Consider the following 23238-nt stretch of genomic DNA (forward strand, 5'->3'; position numbering starts at 1 on the left):
CCCAGCTACTTGGAAGGCTGAGGTGGGAGGATCGCTTGAGCCTGGGAGGTCAAGGCTATAGTGAGATGCAATCATGCCACTGCCATCCCGCCTAGGCAACAGAGTGAGATTCTCTCTCAATTAAAAAAAAAGCTTCTATGAAGGAATACATATGAGTTGTTTATGTAAATTACTGTGGATGGCTTCAAGGGTCCTAGGTCTGGGGATCCATGAGGTGGCACCTCACTTTTTAGGCAGATGAGGAAGAAGATAAGCAGGTTTGCTCCTCCTGCCCTTTATGCTCTATGATTACCAGTGCTCAGTGACTTTGGGGAGGCAGAAGGTGTGGGTGAGTGTCTCTCCCTCTAGGGTTTCATGATGAGAGTTTCACTCCTGTCCCTCTCCAGATATAGCACTATTTGTGTTCTGGGCACTGGGAACACCATCACCATCTTGTGCGTCTTCACAGACCCTCAGCTCTCAACTCCGATTGAGAACAGAACAGTTCCTCTTGGCATGCCCCTCTACGTGGTCCTCAAGGCCACAAGCAGTGATTCAGACCGATTTGCCCTGGTGATCAATGAGGTCTTTGCCAGTACCAACATCTCCAGGGCAGATACGGTTAAGGCCACCTACCACTTTGTGAACAAGAAGTAAGGGTCAGTCAGGCCTGGTGACCTCCCGTGAGTGCCAGACCAGCTGTTGGATTTGGCTTGTGCGGAGTGCTTTTATACCCTTGATCACAGATCCTGTTACTCTTCTTGGTATCCCTGGCATGCAAACGCTGGAAGAATGTTTCTTGAATAATACTATCATTCCCATTTTGAAGATAAGTAAATTAAGGCTCAGAGATTAAAGCCTGCCCAAGATCTTGCAGCCAACAAATAACATGCATTTCTTTTATTCTTTGCTCAAACAAGTACTGAAGGCCTACAATAATAAAACTAAAAAACAAAGGCACAACATTTCAAAGTGCTATATACATGTTATGTATTGGACATTCATTATACTTAGTAGCTAATAATATCTAATACTGACAGCATTGACTCAACGCCAGGCAGTTTGAATCACTTAACTCATTTAAGCCTCACAACACACTCTAGGCGATAGTTATATTTTCTTTTCTTTTCTTTTTTCTAGACGGAGTTTCACTCTTGTTACCCAGGCTGGAGTGCAATGGTGCGATCTCGGCTCACCGCAACCTCCGCCTCCCGGGTTCAGGTAATTCTCCTGCCTCAGCCTCCTGAGTAGCTGGGATTACAGGCACGCGCCACCATGCCCAGCTAATTTTTGTATTTTTAGTAGAGACGGGGTTTCACCATGTTGACCAGGATGGTCTCGATCTCTTGACCTCGTGATCCACCCGCCTCGGCCTCCCAAAGTGCTGGGATTACAGGCTTGAGCCACCGCGCCCGGCAGTATTGCCTTCTTTACAGGATCGGTGAGGATGAAACGCAACAATTCACGTAAAGTTGTCAGCATGAGACCAGCCTCTGCACCTATACAAGCAAACGTAAAAAGGGCGCAACGGGGCTCGTCCATCGGCACCGCAGGCCCGTGACGCTGCCCTCTCCCCGCAGATGCCAGGTCAGCAACCGGCTGCTCCACGACCTGCGGGTCAATGGGGCCTCTCTGGAGGGGACGCTGGCCTTCAGCCTGATCCGCTTCTCGACCAGCGATACACTCTACCTGCACAGCCGAGTGACCCCGTGTGACACGCGGGCGAGCCGCCAGTGCCAACCAGTAAGCTGGCAGTCCCAGGGCCTCCTGCGCAGCCACCCCAGTCTCGCCGGCAAGGCAGTCCCCGCGGGGCAGGCCGGGTAGCCGGACGCCCAGCAGTGCCGCCGTCACGGAAGCGAGGCTGAGGCGGGGCCTGGGGGACGGCGGTGCTGGGGACAGGCCAGTCCTTCCGGGGGCGGGGCTTGTTGAAGACGGGGCGGGATTTTGAAGACCTAGGTCTTGTGGATTGGTGAATTCACTTGGGGGCGGGGAGGGAGGTGGGGCTACCTGGGGTCTTGGGCAAAGACCCCGCTTGGCCGGGCTTGCTACCCTGGTGCTGGCGTCGCCCACAGACCTGGATCAGAAGAACTCGCCTGAGAGGTATCGCTCCCGAACGCGGCAGGGCCCGGAGCGCGGCGGCAGCTGGATAGTCTTTGGGCCCATCCGAATAAGCGGTAACTGGATCATTCCTGGGGCCTCCCTGACTCCTCTTCCAGAGCCTCCTACTGACCTGCTCTGAGACTCCGACCCGTCACCAAGTCCCCTCCTTCCTTCATGCCCTCCACTCTTCCCTAAATGCAAGTCTCCTCCCCGAGCCCATGTCCTCCTCGGCTTTCCCTTTGCTCTCTTCACCGAGTCCTGGTTTTACACATGAAACTTCGAGTCTGAGCCTTCTCTGCCTGTCTCCTTCCATTCTCACCTTTCCTGTCACATCAGATCACTCTTTCTCCCAGGCTGTCCCTCGTGCCAACCTTTCTCTTGGTAAATCTTCCTTACTGATCTAGAAACAGTTTCTCCCTTCTTTCTATTCCATAACGGTCCTTCAAAACTCCAACCCTTTCGGGAAAGCCTGTCTTCTACTAAGCCCATTCTTAGAAGAGGCAGAAGGTCCATCATCACACTCTTCTGAACCCCAGTTTCAAAAAGACCAGGCCCTTTTCCCAATTTTGATAAAATGACGGGAGAATGCTAATCTTGAACTGCCAGGATGACCGCCTGGAGTGCAGTGGCACAATCTCAGCTCACTGCAACCTCCGCCTCCCAAATTCATTCTCCTGCCTCAGCCTCCTGAGTAGCTGGGATAACAGGCATGGGCCACCATGCCCAGCTAATTTTTGTACTTTTAGTAGAGGTGAGGTTTCAGGCTGATCTTGAACTGTGGACCTCAGACGATCCGCCTGCCTAAGCCTCTCAAAGTGCTGGGAGTACAGGCGTGAGCCATCATGCTCAGCAGTTAACCTCTTCGAATCTCAGCTTCTTGGGTCTCAGCAGTATGTGGCACTTGTCATTGTAGGGCTGGTGGTTTATCCTTCATCAGAATCTGAGACTATCCCGAAATGATTGGAAAATTTAAGATACAGGGACAAGCAGGTAGGAGGAGAAAATTCAAGATACAGGCCATGCAGTGGCTCACACTTGTAGTCCCAGCATTTTGGAAGGCTGAAGTGGGAGGATTGGTTAGGGCCAGGAGTTTGACACCAGCCCGGACAACACAACATGACCCTGTCTCTATAAAAAAGTTAAAAATTAGCTGGGCATCATGGCATGTGCTTGTAATCATTGCTACTTGAGAGGCTGAGGCAGGAGGATCGCTTGAGCCCAGGAGTTTGAGGGTGCAATGAGCTATGATGGCATCACTGAACTGCTGTCTAGGAGACAGAGCGAGACCCTGTCAAAAGGAAAGAAAGAAAGAAAGAGAGAGAGAGAGAGAAGAAAGAAAGAAAGAAAGGAGGAAGGAAGGAAGGAGGGAGGGAAGGAAAACTAAATTCAGAATTCTCAAAAACGAAAGAAAAGGAAAGAAAGAAAGAAGGAAGGAAAGAAAACTGCTGCCTAGGAGAGAGAGTGAGACCCTGTCAAAAGAAAGAAAGAAAGAAAGAGAAAGAAAGAAAGAAAAGAAAAGAAAAGAAAATTCAGAATTCTCAAAAAAGAAAGAGAAGAAGGAAAGAAAGAAAGATAGATGAAAGAAAGAAAGAAAAAATTAAATTCAGAATTCAAGATACAGAGCCAGACAGGTAACAAGGACAAGTGAAGATGGCAGAACAGGGTCCACGCTGAACACAGAGAGTGCCTCTCTTCCCCATCCTTCCCACCCCCAATTTAACTTGCAAACAGTCAGTCCTGAGAAAGCTTGTCGAATGAATGGATTTCTAAATAATTCCCTAAAGGGGAATACCTAAATCTAAAAAGGTTCCCCTGTTCTCAATGCTACCTAATTCAGTTTTACAATTATTTCTTTCTTTCCTGCAGGAGCCTGGATGGCCATCTTTCTTCTGACAGTGATAGGCTGGATGCTGGGATAGAAGCCTGACACCTCCTCCAACCCTAGTCCTTGGCCTCTAGTTTACTTGCTTGAGGCAAAGGTGAAGTGGAGGAAGATTTAGGGAAAGCAAGTAGTCCCTCTTATTGTTAGGGACCAGAGATATTGGGCATACAGATGAAACCGACATCTGGTAAGGAGTGTGGCTGCTCAGCCTTAGGCTGTGCTTCCTCATCCCACTTTCTCTTCCCATCTCTGGAACTCTTCTAGAGGGAGAGTTACTCAACATGATATGGGGAGGTACAGAGGGTATGCCTAAGAAACAGCAGGGAATTCTACTTTGTTTGATTCTTTTCTGTATAATCCAGATTTCATAATGAGGGGACTGAGGATGCCAGGGAGAAATCACTTTATTCTGTATTTCTACATATGTAAAATGAAAGAGTTTGAACTGATGATCTGTGCTTCAACGTGGGGACTCTATGACTCTCATTCCAGGGAAAGATCCTGGGCCTTGGCCAGCTGGCCCTAGTCTCCTTTCCTTTTTTCTGCAAAATGGGCATGAACTATTCATTTTTAGAATGAGGATAAACGTATACACACACTATTATCCAAGCCTCCTTCTCCTGCCCCTTCATTATTTCTGACCTCATTAGCTCCCCCTTCCTAGTAGAGGGTGAATATGGCAGCAATGTTTGTGTGAGTATCATTCCTTTATTTCAAAACAGGTTGGAATCTGTTTTGTACCTGTTAACTGTATTAGGCCTGGGGGATTCAACAGCACACAAGACACAGTCTTTGACCTTACAGAGAGGACAGTTGAGTTTGGTTAGCAGGTAGTGAGGACCAGGAAGCAAGAGAGGCTTTGTAAGTTGGCAGAGGTGGAACCTACCCATAAGGCAGAATTTCACAAAAACACAGGAAGACTCTGTGCCTTCTTTTGTTGTTTTGTTTTTGAAATACACTTTAAAAAATTAATGTCCATGATTATTTTAGAAATTAATTTCTAGGCTGGGCGCGGTGGCTCAAGCCTGTAATCCCAGCACTTTGGGAGGCCGAGGCGGGTGGATCACGAGGTCAAGAGATCGAGACCATCCTGGTCAACATGGTGAAACCCCGTCTCTACTAAAAATACAAAAAATTATCTGGGCATGGTGGCTCGTGCCTGTAATCCCAGCTACTCAGGAGGCTGAGGCAGGAGAATTGCCTGCACCCAGGAGGCGGAGGTTGCGGTGAGCCGAGATCGCGCCATTGCACTCCAGCCTGGGTAACAAGAGCGAAACTCCGTCTCAAAAAAAAAAAAAAGAAAGAAATTAATTTCCTGGGGGAAAACATCAGTACAAGCAACACAATAAAAGTTAAATTTGGCCGGGCACAGTGGCTCACACCTGCAATCCCAACACTTTGGAAGGCCAAGGCGTGCCACATAACTTGCGCCCAAGAGTTTGAGACCAGTCTGGGCAACACAGGAAGACCCCCTTCTCTACAAAAAAATCTAAAACCTAGCCAGGCATGGTGGTGTGTGCCTGTAGTTCCAGCTACTCAGGAGGTTGAGGTGGAAGAATCACCTGAGCCCAGGAGGTCAAGGCTGCAGTGAGCTGTGTTCCTGCCACTGTACTCCAGCCTGGTTGATAGTAAGACCTTGTCTAAAAAAAATAAAAATAAAAAATAAATTTAATAGTCTTAATATTTCATTTGCAGGAACATTTTGCTATCTTTAATGCTTTAACAGCTCCTGAAAAAAATTATGTCAAATGGTCAATCCATATTATTTTTTCATGCACATCAAAGTCACACATTTATTAAATCATCATACAATTAATTAGATTTCATTGTGAATTCATATTGATTTTATAGGTCTGTAGTAGACTGTTTAAACAGCCCTGCTATCTAAGGCATTAGCCCTTGCCATTATTTAAAATATATCCTGGCCGTGCACGGTGGCTCATGCCTGTAATCCCAGCATTTTGGGAGGCTGAGGTGGGTAGATCACCTGAGGTCAGGAGTTTAAGACCAGCCTAGCCAAAATAGTGAAACCCTGTTTCTACTAAAAACACAGTAATTAGCTGGGCATGGTTGTGGATGCCTGTAATTCTAGTTACTTGGGAGGCTGTGGCAGGAGAATCACTTGAACCCAGGAGGCAGAGGTTTGCAGTGAGCTGAGATCATGCCATTGCACTGCAGCCTGGGTGACAGAGCAAAACTCTGTCTCAAAAATAAATAAATACACAAATAAATAATAAATAATATATCCTGAGAGAAGAAGGGAAGTAGAAAAAATATATACATATATATCTTGAAGGATAAGGACGAATATTGACTATGCTCTGCTTAAGTATCTCAAAAAGAAAATAGAATGAAATAAAATTAAGTAAACAGGGAAGCTATTGAACTTAAACTAAATTAGTTGACCATGTTAAGGAAGCCTCAGTGCAGTGTAACAATAGATGCTTATAAAATAATCCACCAGACAACACAATGCATATGAAAGGGCTAACTCTAATTATTTGATTATAACCAAGTTGCAATTCGTTTTTTATTAAACTGAGGTGGGTCACATCTGGACTAATCCTGTCCTTTTTCAGTCATTAAGTCATAGTGTCCTGTGATACAAATCCACTATAACAAAAGAAAAAAGAAAAAAAAAAAGCCATAGTGTACTTGATATATTTTATTAAAATATTCATTGATAGGTTTTGGCTGTGTCCCTACCCAAATCTCATCTTGTCATTCCCATCATATCCATGTGTCATGGGAGGGACCTGATGGGAGGTAATTTAATCATGGGGGCGGTTGCCCTCATGCTGCTCTCATGATAGTGAGTTCTCACGAAATCTGCTGGTTTTATAAGGGGCTTTTCCCCTTTTTGCTGGGCATTTCTGCTTGCTGCCACCATGTGAAAAATGTTGTGTTTGCTTCCTCTTCTGCCATGATTGTAAGTTTCTTGAGGCCTACCCAGCCCTGTGGAACTGTGAGTCAAACCTCTTTCCCTTATAAATTACCTAGTGTCAGGGATGTCTTACTCAGTGAACATTAGTCTGCTCTCACGCTGAGAATAGATTAATACATCCAGCAAGTCTTTTAAAAACAATAAAGTGGCCAGGTGCAGTGGCTCACACCTTTAATCCCAGCACTCTGGGAGGCTGAGGCAGGCAGATCACAAGGTCAGGAGTTTGAAACCAGCCTGGCCAATATGGTGAAACCCTGTCTCTGCTAAAAATACAAAAATTAGCCGGGCGCGGTGGCTCAAGCCTGTAATCCCAGCACTTTGGGAGGCCGAGGCGGGTGGATCACGAGGTCGAGAGATCGAGACCATGCTGGTCAACAAGGTGAAACCCCGTCTCTACTAAAAATACAAAAAGTTAGCTGGGCATGGTGGTGCGTGCCTGTAATCCCAGCTACTTAGGAGGCTGAGGCAGGAGAATTGCCTGAGCCCAGGAGGCGGAGGTTGCGGTGAGCCGAGATCGCGCCATTGCACTCCAGCCTGGGTAACAAGAGCGAAACTCCGTCTCAAAAAAAAAAAAAAAATTAGTGGAGCATGGTGGTGTGCACCTGTAGTCCTGGCTATTCAGGAGGCTGAGGCAGGAGAATTGCTTGAACCCGGGAGGCAGAGGTTGCAGTGAGCTGAGATTATGCCACTGCACCCCAGCCTGGGCGACAGAGTGAGACTCCATCTCTAAAAAAAAAAAAAGAAAAGAAAAGAAAGAAAAGAAATGGAAGCCTTTCAACTTTTTCTGACTAATACTTCCTCTTTTTTTTTTTTTTTTTTTTTTTTGAGATGGAGTCTCACTTTGTTGCCCAGGATGTAGTGCAGTGATCTTGGCTCACTGCAACTTCTCCTCCTGGGTTTAGGTGATTATCCTGCCTCAGCCTCCCCAGTAGCTGGGATTACAGGTGCCCACCACCACACCTGGCTAATTTTTGTATTTTTAGTAGAGACAGGGTTTTATCATGTTGGCCACAGGCTAATCTCTAACTCCTGACCTTAAGTGATCCACCTGCCTCCGACTCCCAAAGTACTGGGATTACAGGCAGGAGCCACTGTGCCTGGCCAGGACTAACACTTTCTAGCTTCTAAAAGCCTTTAACAGAAGCTTCTCGTCCTAATTTCATATCATACTCAAGTTCATTTTCATTATCCATTAAATCTGCTATCTTCTGTCTCCTATGTTCTTACCTTAAATTACTAAAAGACAGCCGGCGCGGTGGCTCATGCCTGTAATCCCAGCACTTTGGGAGACCGAGGCAGGCAGATCATAAGATCAGGAGTTCGAGACCAGTCTGACCAATATGGTGAAACCCCATCTCTACTAAAAATACAAAAATTAGCTGGGCGTGGTGGCAGACGTCTGCAGTTCCAGCTGCTCAGGAGGCTGAGGCAGGAGAAACCCTTGAACTCGGGAGGTGGAGGTTACAGTGAGCCGAGATCGCGCCACTGCACTCCAGACTGGGCAATAGATCGAAACTCCGTCTCAAAAAAAAAAAAAAAAAAAAAAAAAAGACTAAGAGTGGGTAGAGGATACAACCTTGGAGCACATCCCTAGGTCTTTACTCTATAGTGACTTTTATTCAGTAATTCACTCTCTTTGGCACTTAAAGCTAAGAAATACTTTTTTTCCCCCCAACACACAACTTTTTAATGTCTTTCCCTTCCAAGACAGGTTTCTAGATACCCCAAATTTCACTATTTAAGATTCATTCCTTTGGCTGGTGATTCTGTTCTCCTTTGAAACAATTTTCTAGTCCGACTCTTCAAGCGCATATTAATGCAAATAGACTTAAGGGTTCCTCTTCCTGGGGACCAACTTTGGGGAGGGAGGCGAGACTGATCCTTTACCCTTCAACCTGAACCCAGGCTGACCATTGCCTCCAACCCAGACCAAGCCCTGACCTTGACTAGTCAATGACCCAGGCCACACGCAAACTCCCGGTCACAACCTGAACCCCTGCTTCAGGTGGGAGAACTGATAGATGGGCGTTGGAATGGAAGGAGGACGAGGACGATTAAGTTGATTCTCGGGGTCCCCGGGCCGCCAGCTTGTCAACCTGCACAGGCCCAGCAGGCGCCTCCAGGTCTAGGTGGTGCGCAGGGCTCCACCTACAGGCAAAACTGGGCAAGGGGCAGAGAAGGAGCCAAGTGGCGGCGGGGTCATGCGCAGAAAGATCCGTCCGGCTTTCTGAGACTAGGGTAGTGTGCAGGGGAGGGACACCGGCGTGGCTCGACTGCCGATTGGTCAGAGTCGGCCAGAAAGGGGCGGGAAGCCGACGCGGCTCGACTCCTGATTGACCAGAGGCGGGCAGAACTGGGTGGGGCCAGACGACGCGCGCTCTGTGGCGCGCGTGCAACGGCCGTTAGAGGAGCCGAGGAAGGGAACCGCCGCCCACCGCAGACGTGGTGATTACAGTCCGTGTTCCCGAGTGAGGGATTTCGCCGTCCGCTTTCAGGCCCGCGTAAGTTTTCCTCCCTCGGGAGCGCCTGTCCCAGTGGCTGACCTGACCTCCCCTCCCACAGCCCCGGCGAAGCCTCAGGCGCTCTCCAGCTGCCTCCGTGCGGGGCCGGCGAGAGCGACGCGCATGCGCCTCCGCTCCGAAGCGAGTGCCCCTGCACACGCCCTCTCGCGTCCGAGTCTCCTCACTTCTCCCGCTGCCTGGCTTTGCCCTCCGTGGTTCATCCCAGGGCAGTCGCTTTACCTGAGTGCCAGGCCCTGTGCCGGTAGCCAGGGACACAGCGTTCCTTGCCCTGGTGGAGCGCACAGCCCTGGGAGGGGAGTCGCCGTTAATTGGGGTAATCCCTCGGCGTGCAGTGAGGGTAGGGTGGAGAAATCTTACAAAGAGCACAAAACAAGGCGCGGATCTAGGAGAGGTCAGGGAGCCCTCCCCGAGGAGGTGAAGTTTGAGCTGAGATTCGAAGGATGTGCAGAGAATTAAGGTTTGGGGACGGAGAGCACTTGCGGGGTGCGGGGCGGGGGGAGCCTTACCCCAGTACTTCTCAGCCGGGGCGATTTTGGTTCCCTGGGGACCTGGGTCGATGTCTGGAAACATTTTTTTTTTTTTTTTTTTTTTTTTTTTTTTTTTTTTGAGACGGAGTTTCGCTCTTGTTACCCAGGCTGGAGTGCAATGGCGCGATCTCGGCTCACCGCAACCTCCGCCTCCTGGGTTCAGGCAATTCTCCTGCCTCAGCCTCCTGAGTAGCTGGGATTACAGGCACGCGCCACCATGCCCAGCTGGTTTTTTGTATTTTTAGTAGAGACGGGGTTTCACCCTTTTGACCAGGTTGGTCTCGATCTCTCGACCTTGTGATCCACCCGCCTCGGCCTCCCAAAGTGCTGGGATTACAGGCTTGACCACCGCGCCCGGCCAACATTTTTGATAGTCGCAGCTCCAGGGCTTGCTACTGGCATCTAGTGCGAAGAAGCCAGGGATGCTGCTACACAGCCTACCGTGTACAGGACACCCCCCCACAACAAAGAAAAAACCCCCAAAATGGCAGTAGGACGGAAGGTGAGGAAACCTCCTTTAGCAAGAAGGGGCTGGTGCTTTGATTGAACTGCAAGTTTAGTGTGTTCAGGTTTGTTTGTTCAACGGTGTATTCAGCGCTTACATCAGTCAATGAGAGGGATCAGAACCACGTTTGTCCTTTACCACCAGTATATTCCCAGCACGTGACTCAGAGCCAGGCGCATAGTAGGCACGCAGTCAGTTTCGGCTGACGAATTGAACACTGGGATAAGTAGGAGGGAGTGGTGCGACAAGGATGATGAAGCTAGCCAGGCCTCATTTACTTGCCCTCAGACCTTGTGTGCTTTAGAGTGATCTGGTGGTTTTGCATGTCTCACTTTTCTTTGTAGAGGCAACTTCTTGTCAAGAATTTGGCTTCTCTTGCCGGGCGCGGTGGCTCAAGCCTGTAATCCCAGCACTTTGGGAGGCTGAGGTGGGTGGATCACAAGGTCGAGAGATCGAGACCAACCTGGTCAACATGGTGAAACCCCGTCTCTACTAAAAATACAAAAAATCAGCTGGGCATGGTGGCGTGTGCCTGTAATCCCAGCTACTCAGGAGGCTGAGGCAGGAGAATTGCCTGAACCCAGGAGGCGGAGGTTGCGGTGAGCCGAGATCGCGCCATTGCACTCCAGCCTGGGTAACGAGAGCGAAACTCCGTCTCAAAAAAAAAAAAAAAAAAAAAAAAAGAATTTGGCTTCTCTTTGACAAGGTTTACTGAATGATCAAGGCGGTGAAATAGTGTGATGGTGTGAGATTCTTCACGTGTCCGTGTCAGCTGTCTGTGTATCCCTTCAAATCCTCTCTTGTCTTGATGTGGTTCTCTTAACAGCTGCCAAGCATGATGTTCCACACTTAGATTGTAATTCTTACAGGGGAGAAATATGGCCGTCAGAATCTTAATTCTTGGGTAGCAACTTGGGGAAATAAAGCCTAGGTGATGACCAAGGATGAAGTGAAGAAATTATATGAGCTGTTGCTGCTCAGGTAATTGAGGCTTGCAGCTCTAACTGTCTGAGGCAGAAACTCCAACTTGTAGTGCCATGCTTGATCTCTTTTTTTGTGTTTTGTCACTTGTAGAATGCTGACTAGACTCCTGTAGCACTAGAGTACAGTCCTGGCTTTGAAGCCTCTTCCTAGCTGTGTGACCTTCACTACTCTAAACCTTTATTTTCTTATCCATAAAATGAGGGTAATAGTGACTGCTTCATAGGGTTGATGCGAGCATTAAATATGACACATGATACTTAAAAAGTGTTTAGCACAGTGTTTGATAGGTAGTAAGTGCAGAATGCATGTTAAATTTGTTGAATGAGTATGTCTGTAGTTTAAAGGGCTTTGAAGATAGAAACCAACCCTATCGGATACTTTTTCTTTTTCCCCTGTCTGCCTCTATTCACTGCCTTTCTAAGCTTTATAATTGGTTGTGTTACTTCTTGTACATTCATTTCTCTCATTTTTATCCCAGGAAATTTCTGTCTCCTTCACATGTCCCAAAAATTTCCACCAGTAGCTCACCTAATTCTGAACTTAGCTGGAAAAAGTCCAGAATGATTTATTCTGTATTGTTTTACTCCTTATGGAGTTTCTTTTTTGAGATATTTGTTGTCAATGAAGGTCAGACTCTAAAATATTTGAAGAGATTTATTCTGAGCCAAATATGAGTAACCAGTGGCCCCTGACACAGCCCTCAGGTGATCCTGATAATGTGTGCCATGGTTTTAAACATTTTAGGGAGACATAAGGTATCAATCAAATACATGTAAGATTTACATTGATCTGGAAGGGCAAGACAATTCTTAGAGGGTGGGGGCTTCCAGGTGGTAGGTAGATTTCCAAATTTTCTGATTGGCAGTTGGTTGGAAGAGTTATTATCAGAAAGGAATGTCTGGGTTAAGCGATAGTGGAGACCAAGGTTTTATCAAGCAGATGAAACCTCCAAATAGCAGACTTTAGAGAGAATAGATTGTAAATGTTTCTTATCAAACATCTGTGTTAACGTTAATGCTTTTCCTCAATTCCAAAAGGGAGGAAGGTAAATAAGGTGCATAGGACTCCACCACAATCATGACCTTAACAGGTTTTTCAAGTTAATTTTGGAATGCCCTTGGCCAAGGGGAGGGGTCCATTCAGATGGTTGGGGGTGACTTAGAATTTTATTTTTGGCTTATATCACATATCATAAAATTTAATTTTACATGTGTACAATTCAGAGGTTTTTAATATATTGGCAAGGTTGTGCAGTCATCACTATCTAATCCCAGAACATTTTGATCACTCTGAAAAGAAATGCTGTCTCCATTAGCAGTCACTCCCTGTTCTCCTACCCTCCCTCTTCTCAGTACCTTGCAATCACTTTTCTGTGTCTCTGTGGATTTGCCTATTCTGACATTTCATATACATAGGATCAAGCCTTTTGTTTGGCTTCTTTGACTTTGCATAATGTCTTCAGAGTTCATCCATGTTGTCACATGTGTCGCTACTTCATTCCTTTTTTTTTTTTTTTTTTTTTTTTGAGACAGATTCTCACTCTGTTGCCAGACTGGAGTGCAGTGGTGCAATCGCAGCTCATTGCAGTCTCTGCCTCCTGTGTTCAAGCAATTCTCCTGCCTCAGTCTCCTGAGTAGCTGGGATTACAGGTGCACACCACCACACTGAGCTAATTTTTGTAGCTAATTTTTGTATTTTTGGTAGAGACAGGGTTTCACCATGTTGGCCAGGATGATGTTGATCTCCTGACCTTGTGATCCACCTGCCTTGGCCTCCCAAAGTGCTGGGATTATAGGTGTGAGCTGCTGGCCTCCTTTTATTGCTGAATAATATTCTGTTGTTTGGATATACCACATTTTATGTATCCATTCATTAGTTGATGGGCATTTGTGTTGTTTCCACTCTTTGGCTATTGTAAATAATGCTGCTATGAACATTCTTATTGAAGCTTTTGTGAAACATATATTTTCATTTCTCTTGGGTATATACCTCAAGAGTGGAATTGCTCAGTTGTAGCGTAACTAGGAGTTCTCCTTCTGTCAACGAGTTTTCAATTTGTTTGCATTTGGAAACGTTTTAGAATCCAGTGGGCCTAGGCTGGGTGTGGTGGCTCACGCCCGTAATCCCAGTGCTTTGGGAGGATGAGGCAGGTGGATCACGAGGTCAGAAGTTTGAGATCAGTCTGGCCAACATGGTGAAACCACATCTCTACCAAAAATACAAAAAAATTAGCTGATGTAGTGGTGTGTGCCTGTAATCCCAGCTACTTGGGAGGCTGAAGTGAGAGAATTGCTGAACCCAGAAGGCAGAAGTTGCAGTGAGCTGAGATCAAGCTACTGTACTCTAGACTGGGTGGCAGAGCAAGACTCTGTAAAAAAAGAATCCGGTGGGCCTACTATTTTGTTATCTTTTAAAGAAAGGAGTGACGAAAAGTATTTTGATATTGACAGGAAAGGAAATCACTAGTAAGGAGGTAATTAATCCTTCTATGTCATCATTTAACTTACTGAATCATACTTGCTGTAAACTGAAGCTTTTATTACTGAACAAAGCTTCCCTTACCCAGTGTGTGAAGACCTGGGATTCTAGAGGCTGATAACCCTTTCTGTTGTAAATATAGTGAATTAATAAGGGTTTGGGTTGTTGTTACTAAGAGAATACTATAGAGGTCACTAAAGTACATTAGAGAAATAGTACTATATAGTCTTCTTTTCCCTCCACAGTCGATTTTCACCTCTAAGAATGGTGTTCTGTGAATTGTCCCAAACTCTTTTGGGGCTCCTATAAATTTAGAGTTTCTAAATTGATACTTTCTGATCTTCTGTGGACTATACAGTGCCACTTTTGTTAATGTAAACTGCCAAGTAATAACAGCACTTAGTTTGTGTCAGACACTATTGTAAGTTAATTACAAATGAATTAACATGAATTAGGTTGTGTCGTTATCCTCATTTTTATATGAAGAAACTGAGGAACAGAGATACTAAGAAATTTGCCCAAGGTTACATGGCCAGTAAATTGGTGACTAAAAGTTTAGTGTGTTCAAGTGTATTTGTTTAGACTTCAGATCCACTTCTGCTGAATTCTCAGCATCTACCCCTACTGTACTGTAAATATAAATGTTTTAAATAGTGAGAACATGGGAGGAGAACTTCATGTTCCTAGCTCAGGATTGGGGTTCTACTTATGATCAAGAGTTCTAGCTGGGCACGGTGGCTCAAGTCTGTAATCCCAGCACTTTGGGAGGCCGAGGCGGGTGGATCACGAGGTCAAGAGATCGAGACCATCCTGGTCAACATGGTGAAACTCCGTCTCTACTAAAAATACAAAAAATTAGCTGGGCATGGTGGTGTGTGCCTGTAATCCCAGCTACTCAGGAGGCTGAGACAGGAGAATTGCCTGAACCCAGGAGGCGGAGGTTGTGGTGAGCCGAGATCACGCCATTGTACTCCAGCCTGGGTAACAAGAGCGAAACTCCGTCTCAAAAAAAAAAAAAAGAGTTCTTTCCATCTTTATGCATTACATGACTAACTTTAATTACTGGACAAATTGAGAAATCTGTTTTATGTTAATCATAATTGAGGCTGTAATACTTCACTGTTGGTTTAGTTTTTTAGTTCTTTATCCACTTCATCCTGTCATCATGTCCCCATGGCTAATACGATTCATAGTAAAGTTTGTTAATTAAAAGTAATATTTTTAAATTTTGTGAAAATCAGAGGGTTCTAGTACCATTTGGTGTTGGTCATCTCTGTTTGGTTCTAGGTTTTCTGGTACTGGATTTAGGAAGAGAAGTAGGGTGGAATATTGGGAGTTACTTTGTCTTTAAAAATATCCTTAGAAGTAAAACACATAAAAACATATTTGCTCCTAAACATCCTTAGGAGTAAATCCTTAGGAGTAAAACATGTAGAATACTTGAATATATATATATATATATATATATATATATATATATATATATATATGTGTGTGTGTGTGTGTGTGTGTATGTGTGTATATATATATATTTATTATTATTATTATTATTATTTTTTTTTTTTGAGATGGAGTCTTGCTCCATTGCCCAGACTAGGGTGCAGTGGCATGATCTTGGCTCACTGCAACCTCCGCCTCCTAAGTTCAAGCAACCCTCCTGCCTTAGCCTCCCCAGTAGCTGGGACTACAGACATGCGCCACCACACCTTGCTTAACTTTTGTATTTTTAGTAGAGACGGGGTTTCACCATGTTGGCCAGGCTGATCTCAAACTCCTGACCTCAGGTGATCGCCCACCTTAGCCTTCCAAAGTGCTGGGGTTACAGATGTGAGCCACCACGCCCGGCCAAATACTTGAATATTCTATATGAATATTGAATATTCAGTTGAATGGGAACCGAGTTATAGGGAATTAAAGATACTGCACAAAACTGACTGGTTATTCCTTCATTCTACAGGTGGCTCAGATAACTGTGATGGCCATGCAGGAGAAATATCCAACTGAGGGGATCTCTCACATCACTTCACCGAGTGAGTAGTCAAATGTTTTGTGTTAAATTCTGACTTTTGTTCTGTTTTTTCATATCCTTTAAGGTAAATGTTGAGCAAGCAAGCATTCACTGAAATACTGGTGCTAAAACCACAAAAATAATGTGGGGCTTCATTGAATATAAAAACCGGTCTCTCTGAGGGAACAATTATTTATCTCTTGTCTTACATGGCTTTCAACAGGATCACATGTTTGGGAGAGGAGGACATAAAGGATTGGAACAGAATGACTTTGGAACATAGTTCCATTTGAAATCAGAAAAACACGGCATAAATTACTGTGTTCTATGTTGTCTTTGTCCTCTGGGTGGGTCAGTCATCTGCTAACCCACAAAGATTGGAATTCTTCTTTGATGCCAACAGATTCTGTTGCATTGTTACTAGAAACTCAGGAATTTATCTTTAGAATGGATTAACAAGATTTTAAAACTTCAGTAGATAAATTAAATATATACATCTTAAGTATCCATGGGGGATTGGTTCCAAGACCATCTGCAGATACCAAAATCCACAGATACTTAAGTCCCTGATGTAAAATTTTGTGGTATTTGCATGTAACATATACATATCCTACTATTTACCTTAAATCATCTCTAGATTACTTACAATATCCAATGCAATGTAAATGCTATGTAAATAGTTAACACCATATTATTTAGGGAATAAGAAGAAAAATAAATCTATATATATTCAGTAAGATGCCATTAAAAAAAAAATTTGCCCCTTCCACACACACTCTCTCTCTCTCATGGAAGTTTTCTCTCTTCTCCGTTTTTTCTCTCTCTATGTAAATAAAATAACTCTTCTGCCAAAAAAAAAAAAAAATTGGTTGAATTCACACACGGGGAAACCATGGATATGGCTGAGTGCTGTGGCTCAGACTTGTAATCTCAGCACTTTGGGAGTCCAAGGCGGGTGGATCACCTCAGGTCAGGAGTTCAAGATCAGCCTGACCAACATGGTGAAACCCCATGTATACTAAAAATACAAAAATTAGCTGGGTGCAGTGGTGCACACCTGTATTCTGAGGTACTTGGGAGGCTGAGGCAGGAGAATCACTTGAACCTGAGGTTGAGGTGAGCCAAGATGACGCCACTGCACTCCAGCCTGGGCCACAGAGCGAGACTCTTGTCCCCCCAAAAAAAAGGAAAATAAAAAAAGAAACCATGGATATGGAGCGCTGACCTGACTGTATATTAGATATGTAAATATATGTATACACTGTGCACACATATTAAGTAGACAATATATATTTCAAATAAGTATTTTAGAAAAATGACTTGCTGAATTCTGGGGTATTGGTATAAGAAGAGGGCACATTTAATTCAACTTAGGGTATATTTTATTTAACTTAAAAATTTCACAGTGCCTTACTCATTATAGATATTTGGTAAATGTTTGGTTTATTCTCTTTTTTTTTTTTTTTTTTTTTAGACGGAGTTTCACTCTTGTTGCCCAGGCTGGAGTGCAATGGCACGATCTCGGCTCACCGCAACCTCCGCCTCCTGGGCTCAGGCAATTCTCCTGCCTCAGCCTCCTGAGTAGCTGGGATTACAGGCACCCGCCACCATGCCCAGCTAATTTTTAGTATTTTTAGTAGAGACGGGGTTTCACCATGTTGACCAGGATGGTCTCGATCTCTTGACCTCGTGATCCACCCGCCTCGGCCTCCCAAAGTGCTGGGATTACAGGCTTGAGCCACCGCGCCCGGCCTGGTTTATTCTCTTAGGCATGCTGCCTTGGATATAGTAGGCACCATTAGAAGCATTGGTTGAATCAATTCAAGATTCATTCAGCAAATATTTTAAAAATATCTGCTATGTGCCGTACATTCTCTTAGGTTTGTACAGTTTCTTTTTTGTTTGTTTTCTTTCGTGTTTTATATTTTTGGCAGGAAAATTGTGTTTATTTAAAAAAAAAAAATCTGGGCTATGAACATGCTTCACTGCTTTGAAGAACTCCAAGCCAAATAAAAAGACCAATATTAAAAGCAGCATAACTGGTTATTTTCTTAAAAATACATTAAAAGAATCAAATGCAACAGTGTAGGAAGACAATCACCCCTGTGTCAGAAGTCACAACTTCTTCCAAATAAAGAATATGACCCATCTGCCATATTGAATCAACATTTATTTCAGGACATACCATGTCAAAATAAAGAGTCAACCCTTGCCTTTAACAATTATATTGCATTATAAAAGCACTTTACAGCTCCATCCCATCTTTAAGTATAAGTTACTGGTATGTGGGCTAATGATGATCTGGAGGCATTTCTCTATTCAGATCCATGATCCAAGTGCTCTCTGAATATTACAAGGTAACAATAAGTGGGAAATGGAGGAGGAAGAGGAAAGAGAGGGGACTAACTAAGGCTCTCCAGTTTAAGGTTTTGTTGCAATGAGGGGATGAGGAAGTACGAAGATATTTTTGTTGTCTTTTTATCTTTATACTGTGTTGAGTAACGCTTACAACATAAAATCAGCAGGCTTTTCCTGAGCTGTAACTCAGAAGTTTTCTTCCTGCAAAAATGTATATACAAATGTGTTTATTATTACACAGCAATCTCATAATAACTAGCAACGATTAAAAGGGCACACTCCTAGTATATTTGTTTGCAGTGGGTTTGTACAGTTTTTATAACAATTATGTATATAATGCAAGTTTTTGGAACATAGCCTTTCCTGACAAAGCTCATTGCCTTTCTGATGTTTTTTTTTTTTTTTCCCTTTCTTCAGTAGTATCTCATTCAGATTAATAATGATCTTAATAATTGATAAGGATGCTACTGATAGGACTTGCACTGTAACACAAAAAATTTCAGCTTTCTTTTTGAGACAATCTCCCTGTGACCCAGGCTAGAGTACAGTGGCATCATCTCGGCTCACTGTAACCTCTGCCTGCTGGGCTTAAGTGATTCGTCTCTCAGCCTCCCAAGTAGCTGGGATTACAGGTACGCACCACCATGCCCAGCTAATTTTTTGTATTTTTAATGGAGATGGGATTTTGCTATGTGCTCAGGCTGGTCTCAAACTCCTGAGCTCAGGTAATCTGCCCACCTCACCTTCCCAAAGCGTTAGGATTACAGGCATGAGCCACTGTATCTAGCCAATTTCAGCATTTAAACTTGAATTTTGAAATAAGCATAAACCTCAATATATATACCAAAATATGTTTTTAACAAATTACTCTTTGGAATTAGGGTATGGAGTAGGTGGATAGAAAAATGGTAGTTATGAAGAATGGAAGATTAGTATTAGTAACAGGGAGTGGTTTCCAGTAGGAAGTCAGGAAGATGGTAATAGTGGCCCTCAATATTCCTTTTTTTGTTGTTTTTGTTTTTTGAGACAGAGTCTTGCTCTGTCACCAGGCGCCAGGCTGGAGTGCAGTGGCGCGATCTTGGCTCACTGCAACCTTCACCTCCTGGGTTTAAGCAATTTTCCTGCCTCAGCTTCCGGAGTAGCTGGGACTACAGGCACGCACCACCACGCCCATCTAATTTTTGTATTTTTTTTAAGTAGAGAAGGGATTTCACCATCTTGGCCAGGATAATCTCTATCTCTTGACCTCGTGATCTGCCCGCCTCAGCCTCTCAAAGTGCTGGGATTACAGGCGTGAGCCACTGCACCCAGCCAATCTTAACTGTTTCAAAAGTCCTGGCAAATTTTATGCTAGAGAGAGAGAGCTGTGTAGACTCACCACTCACCAGGAGGTCAGATTTCTTTGCTTTGGGCTTGAATTACACCAACTTGGTATAGTAGCATTGGCTAATCTCATCATGTTCAGAAACTCTGTTGCCTGTGTCTTCTATTAACAATTACAGATTATTGATTGTATAAAGATTAGGCAAATTCTTTCAAATCAAATAGTCACTGTGATACGAAGAATAGAAGAAGTCTTTGGGGAAAGTTAGGTTGCCTTCAATAGAAAGCGGAAGTAATAACAAAAAAAGAGCAAAAGCAGAAGAAAATAGTTTAAAAAAATGGGAGAAGCACTAAACTTGGAAGAAAGGAATAAAGTTATTTGTGTCCAGATATCATTTGCCTCCCACTAGATAAGAGTCTGTAGAACCGTATTTTCTGATATCAGCTCTCACTGACTTTAAGTTAAATGGAGGATAAGTAGCTGCCATAGTTTTTTTGCTTGTTTGAGTATGTGGATCACCAGATACACCTTAGGAAAATTATAGTGTTTTTTGTTTTTGAGATGAAGTTTTGCTCTTGTTGCCCAGGCTGGAGTGCAATGATGCGATATTTCAGCTCACTGCAACCTCCACCTCCCGGGTTCAAGCAATTCTCCTGCCTCAGCCTCCACAGTAGCTGGGATTACAGGCATGTGCCACCACGCCTGATTAATTTTGTATTTTTAATAGTGACAGAGTTTCTCCGTATCAGTCAAGCTGGTCTCAAACTCAGGTCATCTGCCCGACCTGAAGTGATCTGCCCACTCAGTCTCCCAAAGTGCTGGGATTATAGGCATGAGCCACCTTGCCCAGCCAGTTATAGTGGGTTTTTTTTTTTTTTTGAGAAGGAGTTTCGCTCCTATTACCCAGGCTGGAGTGCAATGGCGCAATCTTGGCTCACCGCAACCTCCGCCTCCTGGGTTCAGGCAATTCTCCTGCCTCAGCGTCCTGAGTAGCTGGGATTACAGGCACATGCCACCATGCCCAGCTAATTTTTTGTGTTTTTAGTAGAGACGGGGTTTCACCATGTTGACCAGGATGGTCTCGATCTCTTGACCTTGTGATCCACCCACCTCGGCCTCCCAAAGTGCTGGGATTATAGGCATGAGCCATTGCGCCCGGCCTATAGTGGTTTTTAAAAAATAATTTAAATTTTAAGTCTTTGCTAGAATGTCAGTGAATCAAGTATTTATTGAACACACTTCCTGCCTACCTCCCACCAAACAGAATATTTTAAGTCAAATAAATATCATCAGTCTCTTTGTCTTAACCTGCTCAGCAGTTTTGGTGATTTCTTCACAGCGCTTTCAAGATAAAGCCCAAGGCTCTTCAGATTGACTTTCAAAACTCACTTTGATCTCAATAGGATTTACCTATTGAGGGTACCCTGGTCCAGTGAAACAGTTATTTTCGACTGGGGACTGGACTGCTTGTTGCCCTAGGAATCATTTGGAACTATATGGTTATTTTCTGGTTTCCCAGTAATGGTGGGCTTGGTTGAGGGTTGCTGCTGGCATTCAGTAAGTGGGAACCAGGGATGCTAACTGTCATCCTTAGAGTACCAAAAGCACCATTGAGAAACTGTAAGAGGAAAGAATGGGGGTTTTGGAATCAGAAAGAACTGGGTTCAAATATTAGGCCTCCCTTGTGTAAAATTGGGATGGTAATACTTTTCAGTAAGTAAGTAGGCAAGATTATATTTGTAAGGTGCTGGGGCTTACAGGTTTCAATAAATGGCCACTGCTATTAAATATGATTCTTGGCCGGGTGCGGTGGTCACGCCTGTAATCCCAGCACTTTGGGAGGCTGAGGCGGGCAGATCACAAGGTCAGGAGTTCGAGACCAGCCTGGCCAATATGGCAAAACCCCATCTCTACTAAAAATACAAAAAAATTAGCCAGGCGTGGTGATGCATGCCTGTAGTCCCAGCTACTCGGGAGGCTTAGGCAGAAGTATTGCTTGAACCCAGGAGGCGGAGGTTGTAGTGAGCCAAGATCATGCCATTGCTCTCCAGCCTGGGCAACAAGAGCAAAACTCTGTCTCAAAAAAAAAAAAAAAAAAAAAAATTAGCCAGCTCAGGCTGGGTGCCATGGCTCACCCCTGTAATCCCAGCACTTTTGGGAGGCCAGTGTGAGTGGATCATGAGGTCAGGAGTTCAAGACCAGCCTGGCCAAGATGGTGAAACCCCATCTCTACTAAAAATACAAAAAATTAGCCAGGTGTGGTGATGAACACCTGTAATCCCAGCTACTCGGGAGGCTGAGACAGAGAATTGCTTGAACCCAGGAGGCGGAGGTTGCAGTGAGCCAAGATTGCGCCGCTGCACTCCAGCCTGGGCAACAGAATGACACTCTGTCTCAAATAAAAAGAGAATTAACTAGCTTAGAGTAGCTGAAATAGGCACAGGAGAGAGAAAAGGGTGGGTTGCTGCTATTCTTTCATAGGTTTAGGTGATTTTTTTAAAAAAAGATATGGGGTTACATCAGCTGGTTCACAGTAAAGGTGGGAAATGCCACTTGTTTCAGATTCCAGTGTGATTCAGAAGGGCAATTCCCTGGGAACTGAATGGCAGACCCCAGTTATCTCTGAGCCCTTTCGGAGCCGCTTCAGCCGCTGTTCAAGCGTAGCCGACAGTGGGGACACAGCCATTGGTACATCATGTTCAGATATTGCAGAGGGTAAGTTTGTATTAATAATTTGATTACCAATAAGTATTGTCCTTTTCAGATTGCATTTTGGGTATATTGGCATTTCCAGTTTCTGCTATTTCCAGAATGTTCATAAGGTCAGTCCATGTCAGACAAGGAGTCTTTCGTTCTTCTTATCCCATGCTTCTCGCATGTGGTCCCTTCATCTAAATTTCTATTTTTTATCTTATCTAAAACAGCTTTTTTTGGTGGGGGGTGATACTCTGTCACCCAAGTTGGAGTGCACTGGCCTGATCATGGCTCATTGCAGCCTCCCAGGCTTAGGTGATCCTCCCATCTCAGCCTCTCAGGTAGCTGGGACTGCAGGTATGCACTACCATGCCTGGGTAATTTTTTTGTGTTTTATAGAGATGGGGTTTCACCATATTGCCCAGGCTGGTCTGGCCTCCTGGACTCAATAGAACCACCTGCCTCAGCCTTGCAAAGTGCTGTGATTACAGGCATGAGCCCCTTTGAAGCAACTTTCTGATAGGTTAATTGGCCTCAAGTCTTTCCTTCTGCTGCCAGATTATTTTTGCTGAAAGCCTAATTTCATAGTTTTCCTTTCCTGTAAATCTTCAATAACGCCTATTACTTGGGCAATAAAGTTCAGAGGCTTCAGTTCTTCTGTGATCTGTCCCTATCCCACCCACTCAAACATATTTCCTGCCATCACCAGGTCTGAACTTACAGGCCTGTTTTTTTTTTTTGTTTTGTGTTTTTTGTTTTTATTTATTTATTACTTTTTTGAGATGGGTGTTGCTCTGTCACCCCAGCTGGATGGAGTGTAGTTGTGCCGTCGTGCTCACTGCAGCCTTAAACTCCTAGGTTCCTGAGTAGTAGGGACTACCAGCATGAGCCATCACACCCAGCTGATTTTTTTTTTCTTCATTTTTTTGTAGA

The 23238-nt window shown here is 44.5% G+C and overlaps 1 protein-coding gene across 4 annotated transcripts in view; it reads left to right on the forward strand.

Annotated features, from left to right (window-relative positions):
• Positions 1–1997: 1997 nt before the first annotated feature.
• CEP85 (centrosomal protein 85) overlaps positions 1998–23238 on the forward strand; it is a 53780-nt gene continuing 32539 nt past the window's right edge. Inside the window, exons 1-4 of one of the 4 annotated variants that reach the window (XM_010345398.3) lie at positions 1998–2153; positions 3946–4148; positions 15879–15951; positions 22174–22326. In XM_010345398.3, the coding sequence (XP_010343700.2) occupies positions 15897–15951; positions 22174–22326 (208 nt within the window). In that variant the 5' untranslated portion in view covers positions 1998–2153; positions 3946–4148; positions 15879–15896. Of the gene's footprint in view, positions 4149–9249; positions 9407–15878; positions 15952–22173; positions 22327–23238 lie in introns of those variants that run through there. The other 3 variants (XM_074380309.1, XM_003934817.4, XM_039473529.2) reach the window with 3 other exon arrangements.

The sequence above is a fragment of the Saimiri boliviensis genome, chromosome 11 (assembly GCF_048565385.1).
Source record: "Saimiri boliviensis isolate mSaiBol1 chromosome 11, mSaiBol1.pri, whole genome shotgun sequence".
NCBI classification, from domain to species: Eukaryota; Metazoa; Chordata; class Mammalia; order Primates; family Cebidae; genus Saimiri; species Saimiri boliviensis.